Source organism: Spea bombifrons, chromosome 2 (genome assembly GCF_027358695.1).
Source record: "Spea bombifrons isolate aSpeBom1 chromosome 2, aSpeBom1.2.pri, whole genome shotgun sequence".
Classification (NCBI taxonomy): Eukaryota; Metazoa; Chordata; class Amphibia; order Anura; family Pelobatidae; genus Spea; species Spea bombifrons.
Window position 1 is genome coordinate 19900709 of NC_071088.1, and position 25697 is coordinate 19926405.

General features: G+C 40.8%; 1 protein-coding gene across 1 annotated transcript; it reads left to right on the plus strand.

Moving 5' to 3' along the window:
* Window positions 1–244: 244 nt before the first annotated feature.
* Window positions 245–25697, plus strand: NSRP1 (nuclear speckle splicing regulatory protein 1). The gene is made up of 7 exons (XM_053457034.1): window positions 245–306; window positions 1562–1649; window positions 21090–21146; window positions 21421–21549; window positions 22214–22421; window positions 23734–23842; window positions 24497–25697. Exons 1-7 carry the CDS (start codon window positions 287–289, stop codon window positions 25485–25487), a joined length of 1602 nt encoding a protein of 533 aa, XP_053313009.1. The 5' UTR covers window positions 245–286; the 3' UTR covers window positions 25488–25697.

A 25697-nucleotide genomic window follows, 5' to 3' on the forward strand; every position in this document is an offset into this window, starting at 1 on the left:
CCGGTTAATTTAGGGGGGAAACTTGGAATTATAATAGCGGCATTTTCATTTCATTCTCACGAAGCATTGCATCAAGTACGCTTGATTCTAAACAGCAGATTCGTCACATTTGTTTTGGTATTGGAGAAAAAAAATCGTAGAAAAAAAAAATGTTGCTCTACCCCAGCGCTTATCATGCACAAAGTCAATCTGAAACTCGGGCATGTATAAGGTTTTTACATAATAATGTGTATCGAATGTGCTATCACTACTTAGTGAGAGTGCGCATGCGCATTGTTCGGGCAAGATGGCGGCTTCCGGGAAACAGTAAGTAGAAAAGAAGTACATATGTATCAGTGCGTTGCATATTACACTAAAATTCTCAGTATTAGCCAACTGAGCCCCGAGTTTTAAGCGAGTTATGAAACGATGAACGCGCTTTAAACGAACCTCGTTAATGTGTCCATATGTAATTTTCTATTGGAAATTGCTTATGTATTTTTGTGAGGAAGGAAGGTTGCCCCAGACCTTCAAAAAAGAAGCCAGATGGACACCCTAACTCCTCTTCAGACTTTACCCTCGGTAATGCAGATGTGCAGAGTGCTCTTCGACTTTAGGGGGCAAACAAATAAAAAAGTGCTCGGCTGTAAAGAATTTTCTTGCATGTTGTTTTACCTTTTAATGTTTTATTCGACAGAGACTTTCTCTGAGGAAGAGTATAGAAACATAAAAACATAAGATTTTTTAGCTATTTCCTTCATCAGTTTTTTCGTCTCTTTGTGTATATGTGTATATATGTATATATATATATATATATATATATATATATATATATATATATATATATATAATCTCATTCCTACAGGTACATCATAAAATAATTTAAAAAAAGCAAAAGCTCTATGGGGGATTGATGTAATCAGGCGATGTTGCTGAATATAAATTTGGCTATTGTTCAGCAGTTACCCTTGGAGAACACGCATGCAACAATGATATTTGATAAAAGTATTTTTAGATTTTAATGCATGTTGGGGTCCATTTCTCATGCACTCCTATGCATTGTACTGCATGCATATTGCAGCAAGAATTCTTTAGCCTCATGTAATTCCTCCCCTGGCTGCCTCTGCTGAACACAGGACACGTATGCAGGAAGGATACTTTCTGCTCCTACACTTTTGCGCTCCGATAGAGGGCCGTTGCATTTGAGCTGCCATTGAAATCGGTGGCAATAGCAACAGTCAATTGCATGTATGCTAGGAAAGCATGTGTTACAAAAGCATACCTGTGAGGATATGCAAGAAGTGAACATACAAATGTTTCCTGCCTCCAACAGAGCAAGTGGTGAGATGTTAAATAAGTAAAAAGCTTTAGTTTATTATCTCCAATAACTATAGAATACCTGCACCAATTTCCATGCGGAGGGTGCACTGAAATCCATGCAAATTGGAACCCAGTATGCTTTTAACATAAAAACAGGACAGGTTTATTTAAAAGCTTAAATTACACATATACTGTTAATGTGGGTGATGTTTTGGGATAGGTGCTTGTTACTTATGTATTCCTGTTTTCCCTACTACTTTAGATATGGGCTTATTATGCCAAAAAAACTGCCACAGAAAAATGCATTTCTGCCAAGACATTCAGCGTTTGCAGATGATTCCGATGAGGAGGTAAGGTGTAAAATGTTTTCCTTCTCTTACAATCAACAAATATTATTATCATTTTTATAGGTCAGCAATTTATACTGCACTATATACACAATCTGCATGGAGTATAACAAACTCGAATTGACAGTCCGCTATAGATTGCGACGTAGGCGCTTACAACTTCATAACCTGGTTCTTCTACTTTGCCTAAAGGCGGCAGCAGCAGCAGCAGCAGCAGCCAGGTATATGCTTAACGCGTTGACTCCAAATAATGGCTATATTCCTGAAAAGCCAATGACACGCATACCATACTATATTTAGGAAAGTGAGCACACAGAGATGGTGCTTGCTGATCGTCACAGGTTCCAGTGCTGCTGGCATGCGCGATCACCTGGGCAGACCAGTCCTTACTGTTGGAAACTGTTAAACATTTTTTTTCAGCTCCATTCAAACAAATCTGTACTTTTTATAAACCCAAATGAACAGTTAGATCTCTCACAGTGGGTGTTTTTCATGCCCCCAGTTGGTGGCACTGTATTCACATGGTATTTACAAACTGAACATATACAAATAACAGTAACCCCCAAAAATTAACAGTCGATATATTTTAATCAGATGTGGCTTTTTTTAGTACAGTAGTTTAGGGCTGCAACTAACGATTATTTTAATAATCGATTAATCGGCCGATTATTTTTTCGATTAATCGGATAAAAAAAAACAATATGCAAATTTTTCGTTTATTTAAAAGAATTTAATGAACTGGATGTTAAAAAACAACTTAAAATTTACATTAACATTCTTATTTTGTTATGATGTAATAAAAAACAATATTTTCAAAGTACAAGAACCCAAACACAATATTTATGAAACAAAATAACCCCAAACATTCTGAAAAGAGGTGGACTATTACTGTTCAAGAAACTTTGCCCCAGCACTTTGCACTTTGCACCCAGCACTTTGCACCCAGCACTTTGCACCCAGCCCTGGCACTTTGCACCCAGCACTTTGCACCCAGCACTTTGCCCCAGCCCTGGCACTTTGCATCCAGCACTTTGCACCCAGCATTCAGCACTTTGCACCAGCACTTTGCACTTTGCACCCAGCCCTGGCACTTTGCACCCAGCACTTTGCACCCAGCCCTGGCACTTTGCACCCAGCACTGGCACTTTGCACCCAGCACTTTGCACTGTGCCCCTGCACCCAGTCTCTAACTCTGCCCTGCACCCAGCCCTGCCCCCACATTCTGCCCTGCCCCCACACTCACACTCTGCCCTGCACCCACTCTGCCCTGCACCCACACTCACACCCTGCCCTGCATCCCCACCCCCACTCTGCCCTGCACCCAGTCTCCCACTCTGCTCTGCACCCACACTCACACCCTGCATCCCCACCCCCACTCTGCCCTGCACCCAGTCTCCTGCCCTGCACCCCCACCCCCACTCTGCCCTGCACCCCCACCCCCACTCTGCCCTGCACCCCCACCCCCACTCTGCCCTGCACCCACACTCACGAACCGCTCTGTGCGAATGGAGCCACTCGCACAGAGCGAACCGCTCTGTGCGAATGGAGCCACTCGCACAGAGCGAACCGCTCTGTGCGAATGGAGCCACTCGCACAGAGCGAACCGCTCTGTGCGAATGGAGCCACTCGCACAGAGCGAACCGCTCTGTGCGAATGGAGCCACTCGCACAGAGCGAACCGCTCTGTGCGAATGGAGCCACTCGCACAGAGCGAACCGCTCTGTGCGAGTGGAGCCACTCGCACAGAGCGAACCGCTCTGTGCGAGTGGAGCCACTCGCACAGAGCGAACCGCTCTGTGCGAGTGGAGCCACTCGCACAGAGCGAACCGCTCTGTGCGAGTGGAGCCACTCGCACAGAGCGAACCGCTCTGTGCGAGTGGCTCCATTCGCACAGAGCGATTCGCTCTGTGCGAGTGGCTCTGTGCGATCCGTGCACATAGACATGAAGAATACTTACCTCCGGAACGCGTCACATCCGTCACGTAGCTAGAAGGCGGAGACTGCAGAGCGTGTAGCAGAAGCGGGGAACGCTCGCGGAGGTAAGTAAAAGGAGCCGAGTGCTCCAACAACGAATTGATCACTCGATTAATCGATAACGGAAATCGTTATCGATGATTTCCGTTATCGATTATTATCGATTTTATCGATTCGTTGTTTCAGCTCTACAGTAGTTTGATGTAACCTCAAGTGACTAAAATAAGACGTATTAATAAGCAGCAATTATTCTGCCTTCCGAACTGTCACCCAGTGAAGGTGAGCACTTGTTAAAAGCATATCTGTTGATTTCAGTTTTAATTATTTTTATCCATTTCTCAGTGCTGACCTTTTTTTTTTTTTTTTTATTTATTTTTTTTAATGACACTGGTAAGTGTGAAATCCTGGCTACAGAGATACGCACTGCCAAGTGACCTTTATATTATGCCTGTTTTTTTTGTTTTTTTAGGAGAACTACAACAGAGCATACATGAGTACTGTTAAAAATAGTGGAATGCTATATAATAGTTCTACTGAGTTTCCTTTTGTAGGCCCATCCTATAAAGGGATCAGAATATGTGTGAGGGTGGACATCACCACGCTATTGTGTGGAATCACATCATAGTGTAATTAAGTGACCCAAGGACCTCAGTCTACTCAGCAATCTAAAAGTACTATCAATCCAATCATCCCCTTTCATGTAACCTACAAATGGGAAAATACAAGACCAGAGAGTATATCGCTCTCTGTCCAGGAAAGTTATCCTACCAAAAGACCACCATCCATAATGATGATTGTCTTTATCCAAAGAACTTTGTTTAAACATCAAGGCATTGTTATAGACCGAGAAAGTTACGGCTACTTTTCTGCCCATGTGACAGGATGGTTTTACAAATCTTTATAGCGTGCCAGAAAAATTTTGGGAAGATTGTCTTAAAGAGGCTCTTGTAAGAAGACAATTACATGTAACAGAGAGATTTTCTGTGGATGACTTAAAAATATGGCTTGCCATTTGGAATGGCCTCGTAAGGTACTGATCTAAACCATCCAAATATCTGTGGTAGAACTTTTATTCAGTAGCCAATAGAAGAAAACCCACTAATGTCGCAAAGCTGAAAGAAATCTCTACCGACTGGGTGTGGATGAGCCACCACTGGGATTAGACTGATTAACCTTATGAGAGATACTTACTGTGCCATTTCCACCAGCTATTGAATCTAAATGTTTGCATACTTTTTCACACATGCATATTGAGTCTTGACAAACATATTTGCCTATTGTTTTATAAAATTATTTGTATTAGTAAAGCTAAAATAGTACTACTGTTTAACTTTTTGTTATAATTCCTCTTTATGGAGGTATTGGTTTTTTTTGCATTTTAAAAGTCCTGACAAGCTCCATCCTACAGTCTACATAAATGTGTCTTGTTTGGAGTATCAACACTACTAAAGAGCTATAAGCCTCACACCTTATTAAATTTAACATTTAATTCATAAAAACCAAAGCAGGAGATAGCCAGCTCAAAAAATAAAGTATGTAATCTGCACACCAAACGATAGAATATTTTTAATTTTGTTTCCCTCAAACAGATGAAGCTTCGTGTTTTTATGTGTAACACGGATAAAATAATGTTATGTTGGTTCTGACAATTTTTAATTTTTGACTTTGAAATGATATTAGATGTGCTTTAGTTTTAGTTGAAGCATGAACACTTTCTGGCAGACTACAGCATTAGACTGGTATTCTCTTTTACAGAAAACAGCCCTGTAAGATGACATTTGAAGAATCGTTTATTCTGCCTTGTGCTTTTGAATAAAGAAGGGAATATGGGGTGGAGAAAGGGGCATTTTTAAGACCTCTGAGCTGTGAGGGATATCTCTTTGTCATAACAAAGGTGATGCATTGCTTGGGTTTAGGCCAAAGTAGGGAGGTTTCGGAGTACTCCGAAGCCAAGTTTGTTTCAAGAGAAATCCCAATATATGACGTTGTTTGTTAGCGCGTATTGCTTAGAAAGTTGAAGGATTTTCCATTATCAATCTTTTCTTGTCGAGTTGATTATATTTTATTGATCAACAGCATTTCAAATATAAAGTGTTGTTGCAGCATTAAGAGAGTTACTTTGAAACATCTGTTTGTTTTTATGCAATTAGCACAATAATGTATCTTTCTGTCATTCTCTTGCCCCTCTGGGGATGGGTTAGTGTTTATTTATATGTTTTTATTATTGTTATAGATACTAGCTTGATCTAATTAGGTGTCCAGTGCAGTTGCTAGTAAGACAGAACCACTGTCACTCGCTCTAAATTGTAATGATTGACAAATTTGGTCATCTTACTTGGAGCCAGGCAAAAAAAGTTTTTATTTTCATATACCAACATACATTTACACGCTTTAACTTCATACAGTGACGCACGCTAACATCTTATGCTCGCTAACACACTTTGATAACACACACAAGCTGCCATTATATGCTCACACATGCTAATACACACACTATGTGCTGACATACACACTCATACTAATGCCATACTGTAATATAAACAGTTTATCAGTCTCTCACATCGTTGTTGCTTCAGTTCATTGAGGTTTGCGGGCGTTTGTTTATGCACAGCTCTCTTAAGGTTCTGCCACAGCATTTCAATTGCTTTGATGTCTGGACTTTGGGCCGTTGCAGCACCTTTTTTCCCCAGTCACTCTGTTGTAGATTTGCTGGTGTGCTTGGGATCATTGACCCAATTTCATCCAAGCTTTAGCTGTCAGACAGATGGCCTTACATTTCACTCTAGAATATTGTGGTATACGGAGGAGTTATGTAGGCTGAAAAAAGACATGCGTCCATCAAGCTCAGCCTTTCTTATATCTGTTAATTTGTTGCTGTTGATCCAAAAGAAGCAAAAAAACCCAGTTTAGCTCTTTCCAATTTCCAATTTTGCACTAACAAGGGAAAAAAATCCTTCTTGACCCCAAAATGGCAGTCAGATTTCTCCTTGGATCAATAAGCTGTTTCCCCATAATTAAAGATTATATCCCCGAATATTATGTTTTTCCAAGTATCCATCTAGTTGCAGTTTAAACGTCTGCAGACTCTGATAAAACTACCTCTGCAGGCAGAGAATTCCACATCCTTATTGTCCTTACTGTAAAAAAACCCCTTTCCTCTGCCATAGACTAAATCTCCTTTCTTCCAGTCTAAACGCGTGACCACGTGTCCTATGCATAGTCCTGTTTATGAACGGATTTCCACACAATGGTTTGTATTAGCCCCCAATATATTTACATAAACTTATCATATCCCCTCTGAGGCGCTCTTTTTCTAAACTAAACAGATTTAAATTAGTTCTTCATAACTATAGTGCTCCATTCCTTTTATTCATTTTGTAGCCCGCCTCTGCACCCTTTCTAGTGCTATGATATCCTTCTTTAGAATTTTTTCCTCAAAATTGCACAGCATATTCAAGGTGCGGCCTTACAATTGATTTATACAGAGGCAAAATTATATTTTTATCCTGCGAATTGATGCCCCTTTTTATACACGACAATACCTTACTGGCCTTAGCAACTGCTGACTGACATTGCACATTGTTGCCTAGTTTGTTGTCTATAACTATTCCCAAATCCTTCTCATTTGTCGTTACCCCTAATTCACTACCGTTTAGGGTGTAGGTTGCTTGTGCATTCCCTACCCCGAAGTGCATAACTTTACATTTATCTACATTGAATTCCATCTGCCATTTGTGTGCCCAGTCTATCTAGATCACTCTGCAGCACTGTAATATCCTGCTCGCCCTGTATTACTTTACCTAGTTTAGTGTAATTTGCAAACACGGAAACATGACTTTCAACGCCTACTGCCAGGTCATTTATAAATATGTTCATGGTAGACTCAAGGACTGCAAAGTTCCCATGTTCTTTGGCTACAAAGCCAGCCCAAATCATCATCCCTCCACCACCAGATCCAATATCTAAGATCTTTGCTGATGTCTCTCCTCCTTGGCACTGTTAATGCATTTCTGAATGCTCCAGACCAGCAAACCGCTAAAACATCAGCTTTAATAGCGGCAGTCAAGGGCATTTGATTATCAGCAGCTGTCTGCTACTTGGCATCCTAATTCCTATGGAAGCATTAAGGGTGTACTTAGTTTACCAAACATGGCTTCTCCATTTTGGCTTTATTTTTGTTGAATAAATGACACAGTGTAATATGTTATGTGTTGCTCATTTGAAGTTGTACTATGCTTTCCTGCCAGTGTGCGATGAAGCAGTTGACCTAAGGGCACACTGCGGGGTCATATAGCACACATTATGTGACCCCTGCTGGGTGCCTAGCGGCACCCACTACTCCAGATTTATGATGTTAGCCCTGCAAAAAGTGGTTTCTTGTCACCATGGCACCCGGGGTATAGCGAACCCTGCCGATTACAAAATTAAGGAGTTTGTTGTTAGTATGTTTTCTATGATAAATGTTCAGTTCGAGAAAGCTCAGCAATGTTTTATGAAATATAAAATCTGCACACGCAGACACACATATATGCAATGATGGAACGTTGCTTGTCTTAAAAATCTACTTAAATACTACCTGCCTCAACTTTGTTTCAATCACGGAATGATCTCTTAAACCCGCTGCTGTATGCAAGTCAGTCCAGCTTTTTCATAGAAATCCTTTATTAAAATGTACGTAGGAATGGTATTAAATGAAAGGTAATAAGTCGTCCTGCTCTCCATACCTTTAACAGATGAGAAAGCTTGATGCTATCAACCTCTCTTTTTTCCATTTGCTTACACAATATCACATTCTTTATTAGGTAGGTATTAATTTCAGGAGTTTAGGAGATAAGGGGCCGCGCGGGGAGACATTCATTTCCTGTGACTTATCAGCAAGAAAAGCATCTCGGCCTCGCAGCGGTATATTTAGAACGAACTCTAATAAAGTCCAGCCAAGGGACCCTCACACTTTAAGATGATCACAAAGTGAGGTCTATTATTCTGTCTTGGAAGTCAGGCTTTCTGTCTGCTTTGAATAAGGTTTCTTGGTTTATATACAAAGTAGGGGCTAAGATATTTATTATCTTTAACCCTGTCATGCCTGACACAAGGAATTCAATATGTAGCTGCTGTTTTCACACGTTGGGCTCCTGTTTTACAGCAATGCTGTGCTGCCAGTCACTTAAGGCGAGTCACTAAACCTCGGTCCTCCGATCAGGAGACGGGATGGGCATTGCAGAATCTGTGTCTGTCGGACTACACTTCTAGCTCCCACACCCAGATAGGCTAATGTGATTAGCAGTCAGAAGTCCGTATATCTCAAAATATAGATGGATTGTAAAAATGCGTTTTCAAGTTGGTATTTTAAAAAATTATAAGATTGACGTAAAAACTACTGCCATATACCCATATCCCTATGTGCCTTTACCACCGAACGCTGTAGTTGGGAGAAACTGCCCACATGAGCCACATTGTCAGCTTTTCTTTCCCAGTCACGTCCACATATTGCACAACATGGAAAACAAATTACATCCTTCCCTGAAACATAAGATTTCTGCAGTTTTTCTTAATCCGGACTTTGCACATTCTACACAAACCTGTCAAAGCACTTGATACAGTGATCTTTCTGGGCCTGAACACTGACATAACATTGCATCACTTTAAGGGCCAAAAAATGGGTGTTTGAAACTTATGAGAAAGCTTAGTTCTATTCTGCATGGACAATTATATATATATATGGTTATTGTGAGGCAAGGGGGCCTTCATCTGAGTGTATAAAATGCAATAGTGCAGAAGGAAAAAATTGGGGTGTATTGAGAAATCAAAGCAAGAGATGGGATCGGAAGCAGACAAGCGGAGAGCTACGAAGACGGGGATTTCTAGATCAGTGGTTATTAGACCAGTGTTCAAGGAACCCCTAGAGGTCAGGGCTTTAGGCGGTCTCTGCTACTATGATAGTCAGTCAGAATGACTGAGCCGATGATTGATTCACTTGTGCTGGTGAACAGATGTATCAAAGTCCAGGCAAGTTAGGGGAACCCCAGGGCTGATGAGAACGTTTCCAGTACGATTAGGTGCCTTGTCTGTGCGAAAAAGAAAAATAAGGAACGTGCTGGTAGTTGAAAAAGCTGTATAAACAGCAAAAACATTGAAGTTTTGATGGTTAAAAGCAAAGTATAAAAAGAATGAAGAACTTAGAATAGCTTAACTTTTTATGTCATGCAATAGAGGTTACTCGTATATTTAGTTGTACATTGTGTTCAGTGAGTTTTTTTTTAATTATGGGAGTGAATATCGTAAAACAGTTTGCTCTTTGTGCTATCAAAGGGGATTATCCTGGCAGAGAATTGAAGCTTGGTGAATATACAGCATCCCCTTTTCCAAATACTGCGACATGACTCTTAAACCGTGGTACATTTCCAGGACGCTGCCAGCCGACACATCTTGGCTTTGTTTTGGCATGATACAATTCTTTGCCATAGGCCTCCAAAAATCCTTTAATTATTTCATTTTTCTGCCGAAAACCGCAAGACACAATGTTTTTTTTTAATAGTGCAATTCCTTTAAGTGATGACATCACAGCAAAAGTACCACATTCCAAAATGATTAGTCATTAAATGTGCGTTTACAGGTAGATTGCCGTGAGTTTTAACTCGCTTTGCCGTCTAATAAGAAGAGCCAACACCTGTGAGCTTCTGGAAAGAACGGCCAATTTAGTTCTTGAATGCATCTCACCGATTTAACCATGCATCGTGCTGGCTCAACTCGGCCCTTCTTGCTGGCAAATTATAACGCAAACTGAATTTGGAGAGTTGACACGTTTCAGCTCAAACTTTGGGTATTTAATGGTTAAACAAAGAACCTGCGTATGTTTTATTTCTGGCTGGAAAAATTGATTTCAGTTTTACCTGCGCTGGTATCGTCAAGCATGTATGTACTCTTACAGTTCACATGTATGTACACTAACCTGATGCTCCTGTCCAGAGAGAACCTGTGACTAAAATTACATTGCTATACAAATTCTTCTTAGGCTAGGTTTCCATTTGGTTTTTTTTGCTAAAAACGCCAATAGCGCCACCTGGCGTTTTTTTAGTGGAAAAACGCAGCAGCCAGATGTTAGCTGTTCATCAATAGGAAATCGCAAAATGCCATTTCCACTTGGCGTTTTTCTGTCTGGCGTTTTTTCAGTCCTCTTTGGCGTTTTTCTGCTTTTTTGGGCTCTGTGGCAGTTTTTCAAAATCGCAGCATGTTGACACTCTGGCGTTTTTTGCAAGGAAATCATGGCGTTTTTCTCCAATAGAAGTCTATGGGAGAGAAAAAACGCCATGAAAAAGCCATGTGGGTTTATTGTCCTGGCGTTTTTTATGGCGTTTTTTCCACAGTTACAATGCAGAGGATGGACCCAGTATCTGTGTGTCCTACGAGAAATAGGCTGAAAACAAACAGTTTCACACAAAACAAAGTCCTGGACTGGTTCATATTGAATTTTACACCATTTGGAACAAACATGCCATTACAAACAAACATACCCGACGCATCAACTGGATCCTGCGTGCCAAAAGCAACAGCAAACAATTTGCACCATCATTTGGGGCCAATCTTCCCAGAGGAGCAGACATTCGAAATAAAGCATGCCTTACAAACCACAGAAAAGAGACAAAAGGGTCTACCAAGTAAATGACATCAGGAGATAGCAGATACTTGCCATTTATCCTAATCCCTTTTAGCTGGGTGAAACTTCTAACTTGTAAAGGCTGGAAAAACTGCCTAAGGTCAAAAAAAGCAATTTCCACAGAAAGGCTAAAACGCCAGAAAAAACTGCAGAAAAAACGCCAAAACGCAGGTAAATGCAGTGGCAGTTTTCTTGGCAGTTTTCCTGGCGTTTTTCATCAAGAAAAAAACGCCGGACAAAAACCCAAGTGGAAACCTAGCCTTAGAGATACTAAGAGTGAATACAGAAATATATAATTTAGCCAGCTGTTGATAATGTAAGATTTAAGGGGGTAAGTATTAAAAGGGCAGTCCCTGACACCCTTACCATATAGAAAAATACTCTGCTTTAGGTAAGCTGTCTTTTTCCTCCATTATCTGACTTTATTTTGCCACTGATTGGCTGCTTGAAGCTGTCAATCACTAGCAGAACTTGCACATGTGCACTGGGGTCTAAATAGAGCACTGCACCCAGAGACCGCCGGATCTGACTGGAGCCGAGTATGTGATGTGCAGGGAGATGTATTCGGCCAAATGCAACCCCTGCAGCTGGGGGTCGAGGAAGGGGACAAAAGGGACTACATGAAAATGTAAAGGAACAACGCATATGTGTTAACGTGTATATGATGGCTGGAGTACTCCTTTAAGGGACAGTGTTGTTTTTTGTTTGTTTCATCTGCCCACCTGGAGGTCTCCACTGTGGTTTTAGGGCATTTGAGAAAACGGTGATGAGTTCCTGGCAGATGTTACCCAAGTGGAAGCTAGAGACATAACACACGAGTGGCAAGTGATTGGAGACAGAGCAATCACTTCCACAGTTTGTTTTTGGAAAGGGTTGTTATTGAAAATATCCAGAAGGTTCCCATATTTTCTTGAATTTGCATACTATTTATGAATGCAGCTAGTACTCTGGAATGCCAGCGGACTTCTTTCCCCCGGATGTTTGGGATAGAATGCAGTTCATGCTGACTGTATCTTTCACTTGTTCCCAATGGTGGTAATTACTATGTATATATGCAACCAACCAGCCTACGATCAGATCCTTCATGAGACAAAATGCAGTGCCTGGTTATTAGATTATTGGGTGATATTCATTTTTTTAATATTTAAAATAATCTTCTATTCATAGAGAGCAGAAATCTCTTCAATTTGGCCATTTTTCAGTTGACATTTGAAGTCTTTAAGCAATTGCAATGGGTGCCTACATGTTTTACTTTCTCTTAACCAGAAGTGGGTATAATAATGGCGGGTGAACTTTCTGTAATAAACAAAACTTATTGTTGTTACTCAAATTATTTGAGCTATAATGTTGGACCAATTGCAATTTTAAAATATCATTTTTCACATTTTAATAAAATACTTTAAATATGTACACAATGGAAAAAAGTAGGAATGAAAGTGGTTTTTTTCTTAAAAATACAATAGTACATCCCGCTGTTTACCTTATAACAGCGCTAAATCAATGTCGTATGATACTGTGGTCTGGCTCAACAAATTAATGGCTTCTGTGTGGAATAAATACCATTTCCCCTTATCTTCAATAAATACCATTTATTTTTAAATTAGTTGGTTATATAAAAGGTTCATAATAAGCAGAGTGATAATCTATTCTGTCTACTGGCATATCCCAAACTAGCATTTTTTAATAAAACAAAACTAACATAGGATGCCTTATTCGTTAAAGGGGAAGTCCCATCCGGCATACAAAACAGTTCTATATACAGTAGCATTGACAAAAAACTTTATTTATTTTTTTAATCATTTTGTCCCTATAAGCCTCCTTTGTCTGCAGCCCTTCTCAGGTTCTTTATGGTAAAGCTTATGAAGTCAGTTTCTTTATAGAGGTTCATTAGTTAGAGTCTAGCTGGGTGATTAAGTCTAAGCCATTCTATTGTTTACCACAAAGCACTATGATAAGGAGTCAGGGTGTTTGTCTAGTAGATTGATCTGAATTAACAGAACTAAAAAATATACAAACTGGTAATATGCAGCTTTGTGCAGACGTATCATGCCAAGAGACTAGAATTGTTTTAGAAAACATTATTTTTGGTAAAACAAACTTTTTAACCTGATACTAGTTAAAGGGAAACTCCCACCATGTTTTATATTTTGAGCGTGACTTCATTAGCACGTCGGCCTTTTGTGCAGATTGAATCTTGGCTTTATGTCATGTAATATCTCTATAAACACACAAGTTGTGTAGAGTATTGTCTGCCTTCCATTTATCAAGAAGGTGAAACCTGCATAGAACGTGTTAAACGGAGTTGGCACAGGAATAGACTGCAAGGTAATTTGTGTTCACTTTTACCTCCTCCTTTATCTGCGGCTCTCTTTTTACTAGTTTCCTTTCATTCAAAAGAACTGTTTGCTAACGCTGTGTGTCCACATAGTAAAAAACAAGCAAAAGCTTTCTTTTGTAGCGAGTCGTACCAGATATAGTCTTTTTTTTAATCAATGCAAACCGGCCACAGTTTATGATATAATCAGACCTAAACTGGAATACTGCCCCCCCCCCGAGCATTTCTGGTCCATTATAAGCTTGCGATCGGTGTCCTCTTTTACCTAATGGATCGGCTCGTCTTACTCTGTCACACACTTTCAATGTATGTATTGTTAGAGGTGAGGCGTAAATTGTTGGCGCTATATAAATAAAATGCAATAAGTAATATTATTTCCAAAGCGAGAGTTTCACCTATCCACCTCGCTTAGACCAGTGCTTGACAAATTTGCTTTGAATCTGGGAGTCAAGTTAGGAGCCAGGATTTTTTTTAAACTAACAGTTTTATTTTCAATGACAAAAATTAATGATGTCCCAAGGGAATTCCCCCCTCAAACTTATTTTTTTTTTAATACTTACATTTTCACTTTTCTTTTTTTCCCCCGCTCTCCTCCGACGTGACGATCCTCTCCCCGTCTCGAGGAACTCTTCTGTGAGCCCCACCCCCTTGAGTCACATCTTGAAAGGGGCGGGGTGAAGAGCCGCGCTGAGGTGTGCAAGCCGGCCGCCTAACGCCTAATAACATTAAAGCGGCCGGCGTGCCCACACGGCGGTCTTACCACTGGTGGGTCGGCAGACCAACGTTCATGGTGCGACCGTGAGGTGGTAAGACTGGCGTGTGCACGTCGTGCTGCACCGTGAGCAGGGCCATTCCGGCTTGCCCGGGCCGCACATTGAGGACAAAATTCTCAGTCGACGTGGCGCCAGGGATTTGTCTTAGACAATATCGTATTGTGATCTGTTGTTCGTTCTCCGATTCACACAAACTGTGTGCCAGTACACCTAGAAGAATCGATGCTGTCTTGAAGGCACCAGATATTGATTTACATTTTGGTAAATGGTAAAAATGTACTATTGTGTGTGTGTGTGTGTGTATATATATATATATACCGTATTTGCTCGATTATAAGACGAGGTTTTTTTCAGAGCAAATGCTCTGAAAAATACCCCTCGTCTTGTAATCGGGGTCGTCTTCTAATCAGACCTCAAATGAGGTCTGACTATTAGACTAAGATCCAGATCCCCCGCATCGCTGCAAGTGACCTGGATCCTCCTGTATGGTAACCTCAGCGTAGGTAAGTGTCTGGGTGGGTAGGTAGTGGCATATAGGGGGTTAAAAGGCATATCATGGGACAGAGTGGCATATAGGAGGGTATAAGGCATGCCTGGGGGCAGATGTGCATTACTGGAGGGCAGGTTGGTAAATAAAAGGAAATTAAAAACAAACAAATAGTTTACATGAATTATTATTTATTTGCTAGTAAAACTTTTTTCCTATGGGGTCGTCTTATAATCAGGCTTTTTCTTTTTTTCCTAAATTAATATTCAGATTTTGGGGGGTCGTCTTATAATCGGGGTCGTCTTATAATCGAGCAAATACGGTATATATATATATATACATATATGTAAAAATATACTTGCAACAGTAGTGTTGAATTGTAAGGCCTGTCCAGTGCCAATGGATGACCTGAATGACCAGATTCACTTACAGAACTAGGGTGACCATGTGATTACTTTAAACGTGGAAACTTAAAGTAACATACTTCTGGTTGTGGACTTGCTCTTGCCTGCGTTTTTGTGTCGCTGGTTCAAGGAGCCATGTAATAACCCATGTAATGACTTTGGAGAAATAGATTTTATTGAGACTGGGGCAATTAAACCGTTCTGGATTTGTCGTGTCTGCCTCTTTGAGAGGAACTGTTTGATTATTTGCATGGCATTTAACGATCCTTTCTAAGGCTCACCCTGTAGCCCTGGCTTTTAGTGTATATGTATACATTTCAGGTCTCCATCGTGGCAAGTTTAAAGACTTTACAAATATTACTGCATTCCTGCAATTTTTGCATTTACTATGCGTGCAAACAAGATTAATTGATGACACATTTGACACGCTAATCCGTGTTCAATTACTGGCATCCGTCCATTATTTCGGGATCTATTCTGCGTTCACACAAAGGGAGGCTGTCAAGAACCCAAACATTGCAGGTGAAAATATTGCTACCTTGAAAAATAGACTGAGATACAAGCTTTTGTACCTTAAAAGAAAGGCTTTCATGCGGACAGACTGACAGACACGACGGCAGCTCTGCTGCTGGGCCTGAAATTTTTTTAATAAAAGACCTGTTGATAACTAAGGATAATACAAATGATACCGGAAATTGTAATCTATCAGGGCTGGTGGCACAGCAGGAAATTGTTACTATAAACCCCTGTCGGGGAAGTATTCGTATCACTCACACTTTCTTTAAATGGACTGACACTCCAGCCAAACAAGAGACAGGTGCTTCTCTTTAATATGTTGGCTTTGCTTGGCTTATGGCTGAAAAGTATTAACCGGGTGGCTCAGCCCACCGATGGGAGATGTATAACGTTCGTATTATTCACATGTTATTCAGGGAGGTGATGCATTTTGGTAACTTGGTGTAATTATTGCTTTGCATGTCACTCACCTTCTCCTGAACTTGATGTTAATTCTTTCGACTACTCGAGGCTCCATAGGGTTCGTTCTTTTTCGTTGAATCTTCTGTTTCAAGCTTGGAAAGAAATACATGGATATCCTGCGAAACGCATTAACCTTACTGTAGGATGGCACGAAGGTTTATTTCAAGTCATCGCCATTCGCCATGAAGAGGCATCCCCAACCAGTTTCTTGCACAGTAAGGCTGAAGTGGCCCTGCCTGATGCATAGTTCATGCAGTCGGATTCTCTCATCCTTTCTAGTCTTGCTGTGGTCCTGCCTAATGTATAATGAGCTAAAACGATCCAACTCACCACGGCTCTTCTGCCAATTCAGGGTTCTTTTAGTTTTGATACTTGTCCTCACCTTTTCATTCTGTAATCTAAATGGTTATACAGCGCTCTACTTACCGATTACACATCGCTGCCGAATATGACAGCGCTTTATATAACAATAAGTAATATTTTCAACCCCCCTTCATGACCCTTTCCTTCCCGCATCTTTCCTATTTTCAGGATTTGTTATATCGGCTCTCTCCTTTGAAACACTATTTTATTTGCTTAGTTATCCCTTTTCTTCTCTAACTGTTGGGTTTTATTCTCTAGATTTACATGGCTTTACAGTTTGCTAAATTTCCATTTGATACGTTACAATATCCCTATAAAAATGAAATAATGTTTACTGTTTTTCGCTAGCGCTAAGTCATGAGTAAGATTCTCACAGATGTTTCCAAGATATACAGATACACAAGAAAAGAAAAAAACTAGGATTGTCCAGGCCTCCCGAGCAGCCCTTTGTGACGGAACCATGTTGCATTTGACGTACATATTGGCAGATTCTCTGCATTTTTTGGCAACATTGGTCTTTGTTTAGCTTTATTCTGCCCCTGTTCCATTCATCAGCAGTTGTTTTATTTACAAATGAGTCGTACCTGGTACTCCAAGGCTTATCTGACCAATTTACAGTCGGTTATAATCCCTATCCAGCCACGTACAGCAGCAGTCTGTTTAAATCCTGATTCTGCTCTAAGTCTGTTCTGGACATCGGTGAAAATCAATAATGTTATGCTATATGTGTGCTTATCAATTGTTTCGCATCATTAAGTTATGTGAATATATCTTTTATGTACTTTTGCTTTACCAGCTTATAAGCGTTGTGTTTATTATTTTCGCTTCAGATGGCCCTAATTGCCCTAATTAACATCGAAAAATGTGCGGAAAACTACAGTTGGCTCCTAAAAACTGTCCTGATGTCTGATCTACTAATTTGTGCCTAACTTTCATGATATTACTGGTTCTCTAACATTATCTAGGTGAGATTTGCTCCTGTCACCCCCCCCCATGCCATAGTGACATGTCCCATTTATCCAACCCCATCCAGTCTGTATGGGAACAACCCTCGCCTGTTAAGATGAATTCAGTCATAAAGGGGAACATGGAAAATAATAAACAGGAATAACTTCGAATCTAAGAATGGTATAATATATTATATGCATATTATTTGTATGCCGTGTGGTTTTTGACAATTGTAGACATGATAAGGACATACTATCCAGTTGTTGAAAATAGTCCCAAACTCAAAAAATTGAATATTTTGTTACTGATTCACATGGTTCTCTATAAAGAGTTTTAAAGGTTATTTAACATTGCACTGACACGTCTTTACACCAAGTCGGAGACCTAATTGTCTAGTGATCTTCTAAACGGAATATGATGCATTAATAAATAATTAAGTTGATAATAGTGATGATCAAATTGTTGTTGTGATAGATTACTGTATCGATGAGTACATGCGCTCACGATACATTGAACCCCCAACCTGGTGATTTGGAGCTTCAGGTTCATCTATTTGCTGGCTTTCTTATCAGTTTACTGTGCAAGGTCTGTACTCCCCAAGCCTGGGTGATTTGTCACAAATATTTGTAGCCACGCCAGCTAAAGGCAACTGAATATATACCGAGCCCTTCATAGTAATCCCGGCTCCGCAGTCTTGCGTGCCACAGGCGATCCTTCTTCTACATCCAAGCATCAGATGATGAGCTCTCGGAGCATGGAAATCCAAATAGTCAAGAAATCATTTACATCAGGTTAACCTACCTTCAAAAACAACCCACTAGATGGGGACCAAAACAAACGAGATTTCAGGCTCATTACTGCTAGGTTGGATTTTTATTGAGTAGTATTTGGGCATTTAAATTAATAAACTGAGCCTGTGAATGCTATAATGATATTCATGTTATATATATGTATATTCATATATTTGAGTGTTGGGCCCACATAAAGTTATGTTTACTATGGAAGAATAAAGACTGTTCAACACAGTATTTCTTGAAGCGTCTCATGCCTACCAGCTATAGCAGCAGGTATTTAAGGACAAACACGGCTTTTCAGGATTTTATTTCTTGGATGATCTCCTACCACAAAGTATTTTTACTACATTTTTTGTATGGTATTGCTGCTAGCACTGCTCGCAGAGACCTTGCGTTATGAACTTTGTTTGCGACTATTTGTTTTGCTGTTATGAGCTTCAGATCTCCAGCCCAGCTGTACATATGTTTGTAGTGTTCATGAAGATGTTGATAGACTAAACCTTTGAGTGGTTCTGCAGTATCAGTTGTTTGTGATGACATACTGTAGAAAGCTGATGTTAAATGAAAGAAAGGGGCTGTGAAAAGTTTTTCTAAAAGCCCTATCTGTCAAAGAAGAAGCCCTGCGCAAAATGTGTCCAGCGCTCCAGAGACCTTGCAACACAAACATCTGCGCGCACGCTTTATTAAACTATGTTGAAACCCGCTCTCCTCTCTAATATCCACAAATACATCACACTAACTGATCTTGGGGCCCAAAAGAACAATTTTGGATGGGATGATTATTACTAATTTTATTACATTAGAGATTTAGTTTATTTATTTGGAAAAATAATATATACCGGATATTCCGGCGTATAAGACGACTTTTTAACCTGTGAAAATCTTCTCAAAAGTCGGAGGTCGTCTTATACGCCGGGTACTAAAACTTACCGAGCCGGACCGGAGAATCACGAATCTCTGGGGGAGGGGCGAGCGGAGAAGCCACCTCCCCTGGGCCGGTCTTCAGGGCCGCGCCGAGGAAGGTGCAAGATCATGATCTCCCCAACTAGCCCTGATCAGCGGGCGCCCGATGAGCAGGGCTGGTTGGGGAGATCACAACCTCCCTCTAACTAGCCCAGCATTAGGGAGCTCGAGGTCTGGCAGGGTTAGGATACAGATCCCCCTGAGCGGTGCAGGGGACCTGCATCCTACTCTGCGATACGCTCAGACAGCCTCCCCTGTCAGCACTTTCCACGAGGGGAGTGCCGGCATGGGATGTTGTCTAAGCGCATCGCGCAGACGTTCACCGGCAGCGGCGATGCGCGTAAACCCCCGCTGCCGGCACGTCTGCTCGGTGTCCCACGGGGGAGTCCCGGCAAGGGAGATTGTTAAAGCACATCGTGCAGACGTGCAGGCAGCAGAGGTTGTTTACGCTCGCCGGTGAACGACTGCGCGGTAAGCTTTAACAATCCTCCTTACCAGTGCAGAACGGAATACAACTTCCGGTGCCGGCACCGGAAGTTGTATACCGTTCTGCGTAGAATAGATGTCCCCTGTTGGCCCCGCAAGACACCCGGAGCTCTGGGAGTCTGCACTGGTAAGTCTAGGGGAGGGGGGCACATCTCGGGGGGGGGGGCACAGAGTAGCAGCATATCTCGGGGGGGGACACAGAGTGACAGCATATCTCGGGGGACACACACAGAGTGGCAGTGTGTGTAAAGGTAGGGGTGTGGGGTGAGGACAGTGTATAAATGTGTATGTATGGACAGGTGTATGTTAGTATGATATACTAATTATGTGTGTGTGTGTGTAAGGGCAGTGTATGTATGTATATGTCTGTGTATGGACAGGTGTGTGTATATGTGTGTTTGTAAGCTGGTGTGTACGTGTATATGTGTGTAAAGGAGAAGGGGTGTGTGAGGGCAGTGTATATCTATACATGTGTGTGTGTGGACAGGCATATGTTAAGGAGAGCTGACCCACCCAATCCAAGCAGGCTTTGTATACAACAACCAGCCAGTTGTATACTGGGTAGAAGGGTAGTCTTATACAGCGAGTATAGCCCAAACTCTATATTTTAACTGGAAAAGTTGGGGGTCGTCTTATACACCCATTCGTCTTATACGCCGGAATATATGGTATATATCTATACTTTAGCTATTTGCTATTCAAGTATTTAGAGTGTTTTTTTAATTAAATAATGTCCTTACATATAATTCAACAATTAAAATGTGTAAAACTGCTAAATAGATGATATGAGCACTGTATCTTTTTTTAGATATATATATAATTTGTAGACCATTGTAAGACTTCATTACGTCACCTCATTATTATTTACTGTCATCATATTCTCCAGCGTAGTAAATCACGTACCAATTCGACTTATTTGCCCTGCTCCAACGAGCTTACAATCTAGACCTATTGCCTCATAGCAATGAACGGGATGGACTTTAATGTAATATTGTGGTCTGTCACATCACAATTTGTAATAGCAAAAAATATATTGCTGTTATGTTTCATATGTGAAACAGTTATGTTTTTCCCCCAATAAAGCAAACCCTTGGGGGCTTCACAGGGGCTTCACAGAGAGGGACATTGAGATGGTCTCCAAACCTGTAATGTTGGTGGCGGTATCATAGAAATAATGGCCGATCATCACAGGGATTGGCGGTGTTTTATTTTTAAGCTAGTGATGCATTCTGTTTCTTGCACCCTTGTAAAACATTATTTCAGGGTAACTGTATTTTTTCCACAGACATCGGTGGGCGAGACCCTGCAGAAAGAATCCTTGAAGAAACGTGTCATGAAACAGGTACGTTACACATGGAGCCCTTTCACCTTTTCCACTTTTTTATTTCTCTGAAACATTCCCAGAAGAACAGGAGAAGAACTCAGTCATGGAAAGCTATCTCTTGGTAACGTACCCACACAATAGCCCTAGATGCTTTAGAGAGTTCAATGTGATATTTAGTCAAATCTGTCCGGTAGATGTCTGAGGCACATTTTATTTCCACGACATTAAAATGTCTATCGTTAAAAAGTATATCTTGGGTCAAAAATGTTCTGAATCTTTTTTCATATCCTAGACCAAGCTGGAGATCCAGAAAGCCCTTGAGGAGGATTCCTCTGTGTATGACTACGACAAAGTATATGATGATCTGCAGAAGAAGAAAGAAGAGAGTGCTGCCAAGCTGCTGGCTGGGAAGGACAGAAAGGTATGGGGAATTAGCAGACTACTTGGAATAACTGCATTATATGTGTTTAATGGATGTAGAATGATCCGCACAGTTATCTAGCTTTACTTGTTAAATTAAATATTGAATACACAATTACTGTAAGTGACCAGCTAGGTATTCAGCCTCTTTATATTCTTGCAATCCAGTAGTTGCTGGGAGATATGAACTGTGAAGATATGTGATCACATGTAAGGGACCTGACAGATTTAGTTCAGGATTCACTGGAGAGCTATCTGTTAGCTGGTCTTGACCTATAGATGCAATCGCCTATATGTTATGTCCTCATACAGCCACATATAGTAAGACTGAATCAATATTAAGACTGCATGTATTACCTGGGTGAAATGTTTTATTGTCTGTGCAGTAGCCTTCGGAGGGCAGGACCAAACATTGTGGATTGAAGTTATTGGAATTGCTTGTATTTGTTTAGTTATCTTTCTGCTAACATACTAGGCTTTTGTTCCTGGTTGGAAAGTTGAAAGTCTGTCCCATGTGGGTTATTGGACATGGCGCACCCCCTTGTTCCATGACATTGTGTGTATGCTGTGTTGTCAGTAATAATAATAATAATAATAATAATGCTGTACTGCATAATACTGGTGCGAAAGATGCACATTCTAATTTTACCTATTCTCACTATTAGCCCAAGTACATCCAGAACATATTAAAGGCAGTGGAAGTGAGAAAGAAGGAGCAGGAGAAGAGAATGGAGAAAAAAATCCAGAAAGAACGAGAAATGGAAGGAGAAGAGTTTCAGGACAAGGATGCTTTTGTCACATCTGCCTACAAAAAAAAATTACAAGAAAAGGCTGAAGAGGAAGAGAGGGACAAACATCAGGCTGAAATTGAGGGTACGGATTTGGCATCATTCCCGCTCGCTCAGTAATGCTGGCTATTTCTCTTGCACTCTCTCTAGCTTTCATATTGCTATACAGATCACCATGAGACAGTTAAACGTATAGGCAACAGAAAATAATCAAAGGGAACTGATCACCAAGTTCTGAATTTATGTCTCCACTTGGGTCAAACTAGCTAGGGTTCCCTTTAACATAAATGCATATGTTCTCTTACCTTTTGTTGAAGCTGCAGCTCTAGAGATGCAGTGATTTGCCTCTCCTTTGGTCTGATGTTTCAGGCCACTGATTGGCCATTTGATGAAAGCGCTTTCCACACATGCGCGGTGGGGTCCCATAACCCTTACTGAGCCAGGATTTTAGCTGACTGGTGGTAAATATGGCATATGGGGTGTATAGGGAGATTGTGGAGAATACATATGCAAGGGGGACATCACAAAGATTTAAAGGGGTACTCAGCTGTAATTTAACGTGCATACGATGGCTAGACTCCCCCTTTAACAGGGTGTCCAGACAGGTAGGTATTTAGTTAAGTATTAACTCTAATATAGTTGTGAATCGGTATTCCTAAATTTGGGGTTCCTTATTCAGCTACAAGTTGGGCAATGAATATTGTGCAACTGCATATGCCACAGTAGCAGAACCCTCTATTTATTAATCTGCCCTAACACTACTAACGCTTACAAAGAAATAATACTCAAATATAAAACTAACTTTTTTGCGTGTATTTAACATAGTTATTGTTAGAGGGGAGGTTGGAGGTCACTGCTATAAGCATACATTTCCATGGCACCAGTACTTTGATACTGAAAATCTATACCATAAACATCAGGGTGCATCCAGAGCCTAAACCCCGCTGCTGTATAACATGAGCACTGAGCGTCGTGGGGTCAGCTCATGGGCTGTGATCATGTCATGCAGCGTGGCTTCATCAAATCGTGGCATCTGCTGGTGTCTGTGCTTCCAGTTTATTTCACGTTGGGTCCTGCCGGGCAGACAGCTGTGCTTCGTGTATGCCAGGAGAACCCCGCTTTCATTAGATATCCCCATTATAATCCTGTCTGGGGTGGATTGTGGAGGGCAAATCCTCTGTTACCCACCACTTATGATAGACATACAGAATATTGTTTTGTGTAGTGGCTCTTGTCACACACACAGCAAACAGGCTTTTAATGAGTGGTTATCCCATTTAGTCTGTAATAAAATGATGCCTCTGAGTTTGTTGAATGAATTATGATTATCTACCTGAAAATGATGTTTTCCAAGAAGACCAATTCATTCTATGTTTGTATGTTATCTTTGGTTTCAGCATCTCTGGATGTGACAAAGCAAAAGGACCTGAGTGGCTTCTATAGGCATTTATTAAACCAGGCTGTGGGGGAGGAGGAGACCCCCGAATGCAGCTTACGGGATACTGGGTAAGAAACAGCCACATTTACCTGTAACTTGAATGGAGCAAATGATCTTGTACAGCCTAGTTCTAGGTCTCCTTACCAAGCACACTTTATTCTACATTGCACTGTGTGCCAGGGCTTTAGACGTGCCCATATTGACATGCCAGTACTTTGTTTGTATCCCCCCTGCTAATAAGATCTAAAAGATGAAGTTGTATATAGAGGGAATCTATTGCTTATACACTTCCAACCTAATGATGTCCTATAAAGGGGAGCACCTGTCACAGAGAGGTAGGAATCAGAGTTGCTTTTTTCAGACTTATTGATGATAGTAGTAATTTGTGGCATCTTTTTTATAATGGTTCCTATGCATAATTTATTGTGATTTGGTAAAAGTAATGTATTTGGTAAAAGTAAATTGCACAGAATTTTGTGAAAATGTTCAAATTTATGCTTTGAGTATTCACAGTGTGAGAGTAAATTCATTAAACTCAAACAGACATCTTTTAGAGGCCCAGATTATAAATCTGAAATGTGAAATTTACCAGGTTAGGCAGGTGAAGATGGTCATCTCAAGCCATTAGATTTAAAGCTTGACGTTAATTTTTAATGGTAAAACATATGCTATAAGATTCAGGAGTGTAACATTTTCAGCATACATCTCATCTATATTTTTAGGGTAAAGCAAGAAAAGCCAAGGGGATATTCAGATGAACTCCACCAAGAAAAAAGCTCTAGTTTATCAAGGCAACCAAGCGATTTGAAGGTAGAAGAAAACATAGATGCAGACAGTGATTTGAGCAGTGAGTCTAGTGAGGAAGATGACCTCCCGGACACAAAGAAAGCAGCCACCAGAAGCAAGTCGGATCAAGACGAAATGAAACATGACAGCTCAAAGGCTCACAAAAGAAACAGACACTCCAGTTCTTCCAGTGATGAAAGAGAAAAGGATTATGAGGAAAAGAGAAGACCGAAAGAGTCACGTGATATAGGCCGAGCAGAGAAGGACAAGTATTATGATCGGGAATATGAGGAAAAGTATGAACACGAAGAAGAAAGCAGCGGAGATCGGCACAGGAGAAGAGAGGAGCAAGAATACAGGCCGAGAGGTAGAGAAAGAAAAGATTATGATCCCCGTAACAAAGATTCTAGGAGAGAGAAAGAACAGCGGTATTCAGATATTGAAGGTAGTAGAAAAGAGTCCAAAAGAGAGAAAAATTGGGGGCATTCAGAAAATGAAAGCAACAAAGAGTCCAGGAGAGAGAAGGATTGGAGATGTTCTGACAAAGACAGGCAAAAGAATGACAAAGATGAACACGAAAAGGAGCGAAGCAGGAAACGCAAAGAAGAGGTGGAACCTGAGAGGAGGAGAGAAAATGCAGATAAAGAAAGACACAGAAGTAAAGAAACAGGAGACAAATCATACAAAGACAAGAAAACCAAAGACACGAGGGAGAAAACTCCACCACTGTCTGAGAAACACGACTCCAAGCGCAAGGCTCAAGAAGAGGAAAAAGAAAGAGAACCACAAACAGAGATGTCCTCTGTGAGCAGCAAGTTTGCGAAACGCAGTAATACAGAGACTGTATTATCAGCCAGGGACCGTTACCTGGCAAGGCAAATGGAGCGAGTGGGCACCAAGGTTTACGTGGAGAAAGAAGAGGACTAACAGAACGTTTAAACTATTTGATTTGGGTTTTGCCAGGTAGACGGTGGGGACTACTTTCAATTATTTCAGGGGACGTGTCCAGATCTGTGGCAGTCTTTTTGTTACAAGTAACATTTTTCTTGGTAGAAATGCTAAATTGCGGAATATATTCTTTGTTGGGTTATTTTTGCTGTTCTGTACCCCTATTAAACCAAACTGCAAATAACATAA

Bases quoted from the DNA above. Each gene is read 5' to 3' on its own strand.
- NSRP1 (XM_053457034.1), top strand. From the start codon at position 287: ATGGCGGCTTCCGGGAAACA. The intron at 1,650-21,089 runs GTAAGGTGTAAA...TTTTTTCCACAG, and splicing joins CAGATGATTCCGATGAGGAG to ACATCGGTGGGCGAGACCCT. The intron at 21,147-21,420 runs GTACGTTACACA...TTCATATCCTAG, and splicing joins AGAAACGTGTCATGAAACAG to ACCAAGCTGGAGATCCAGAA.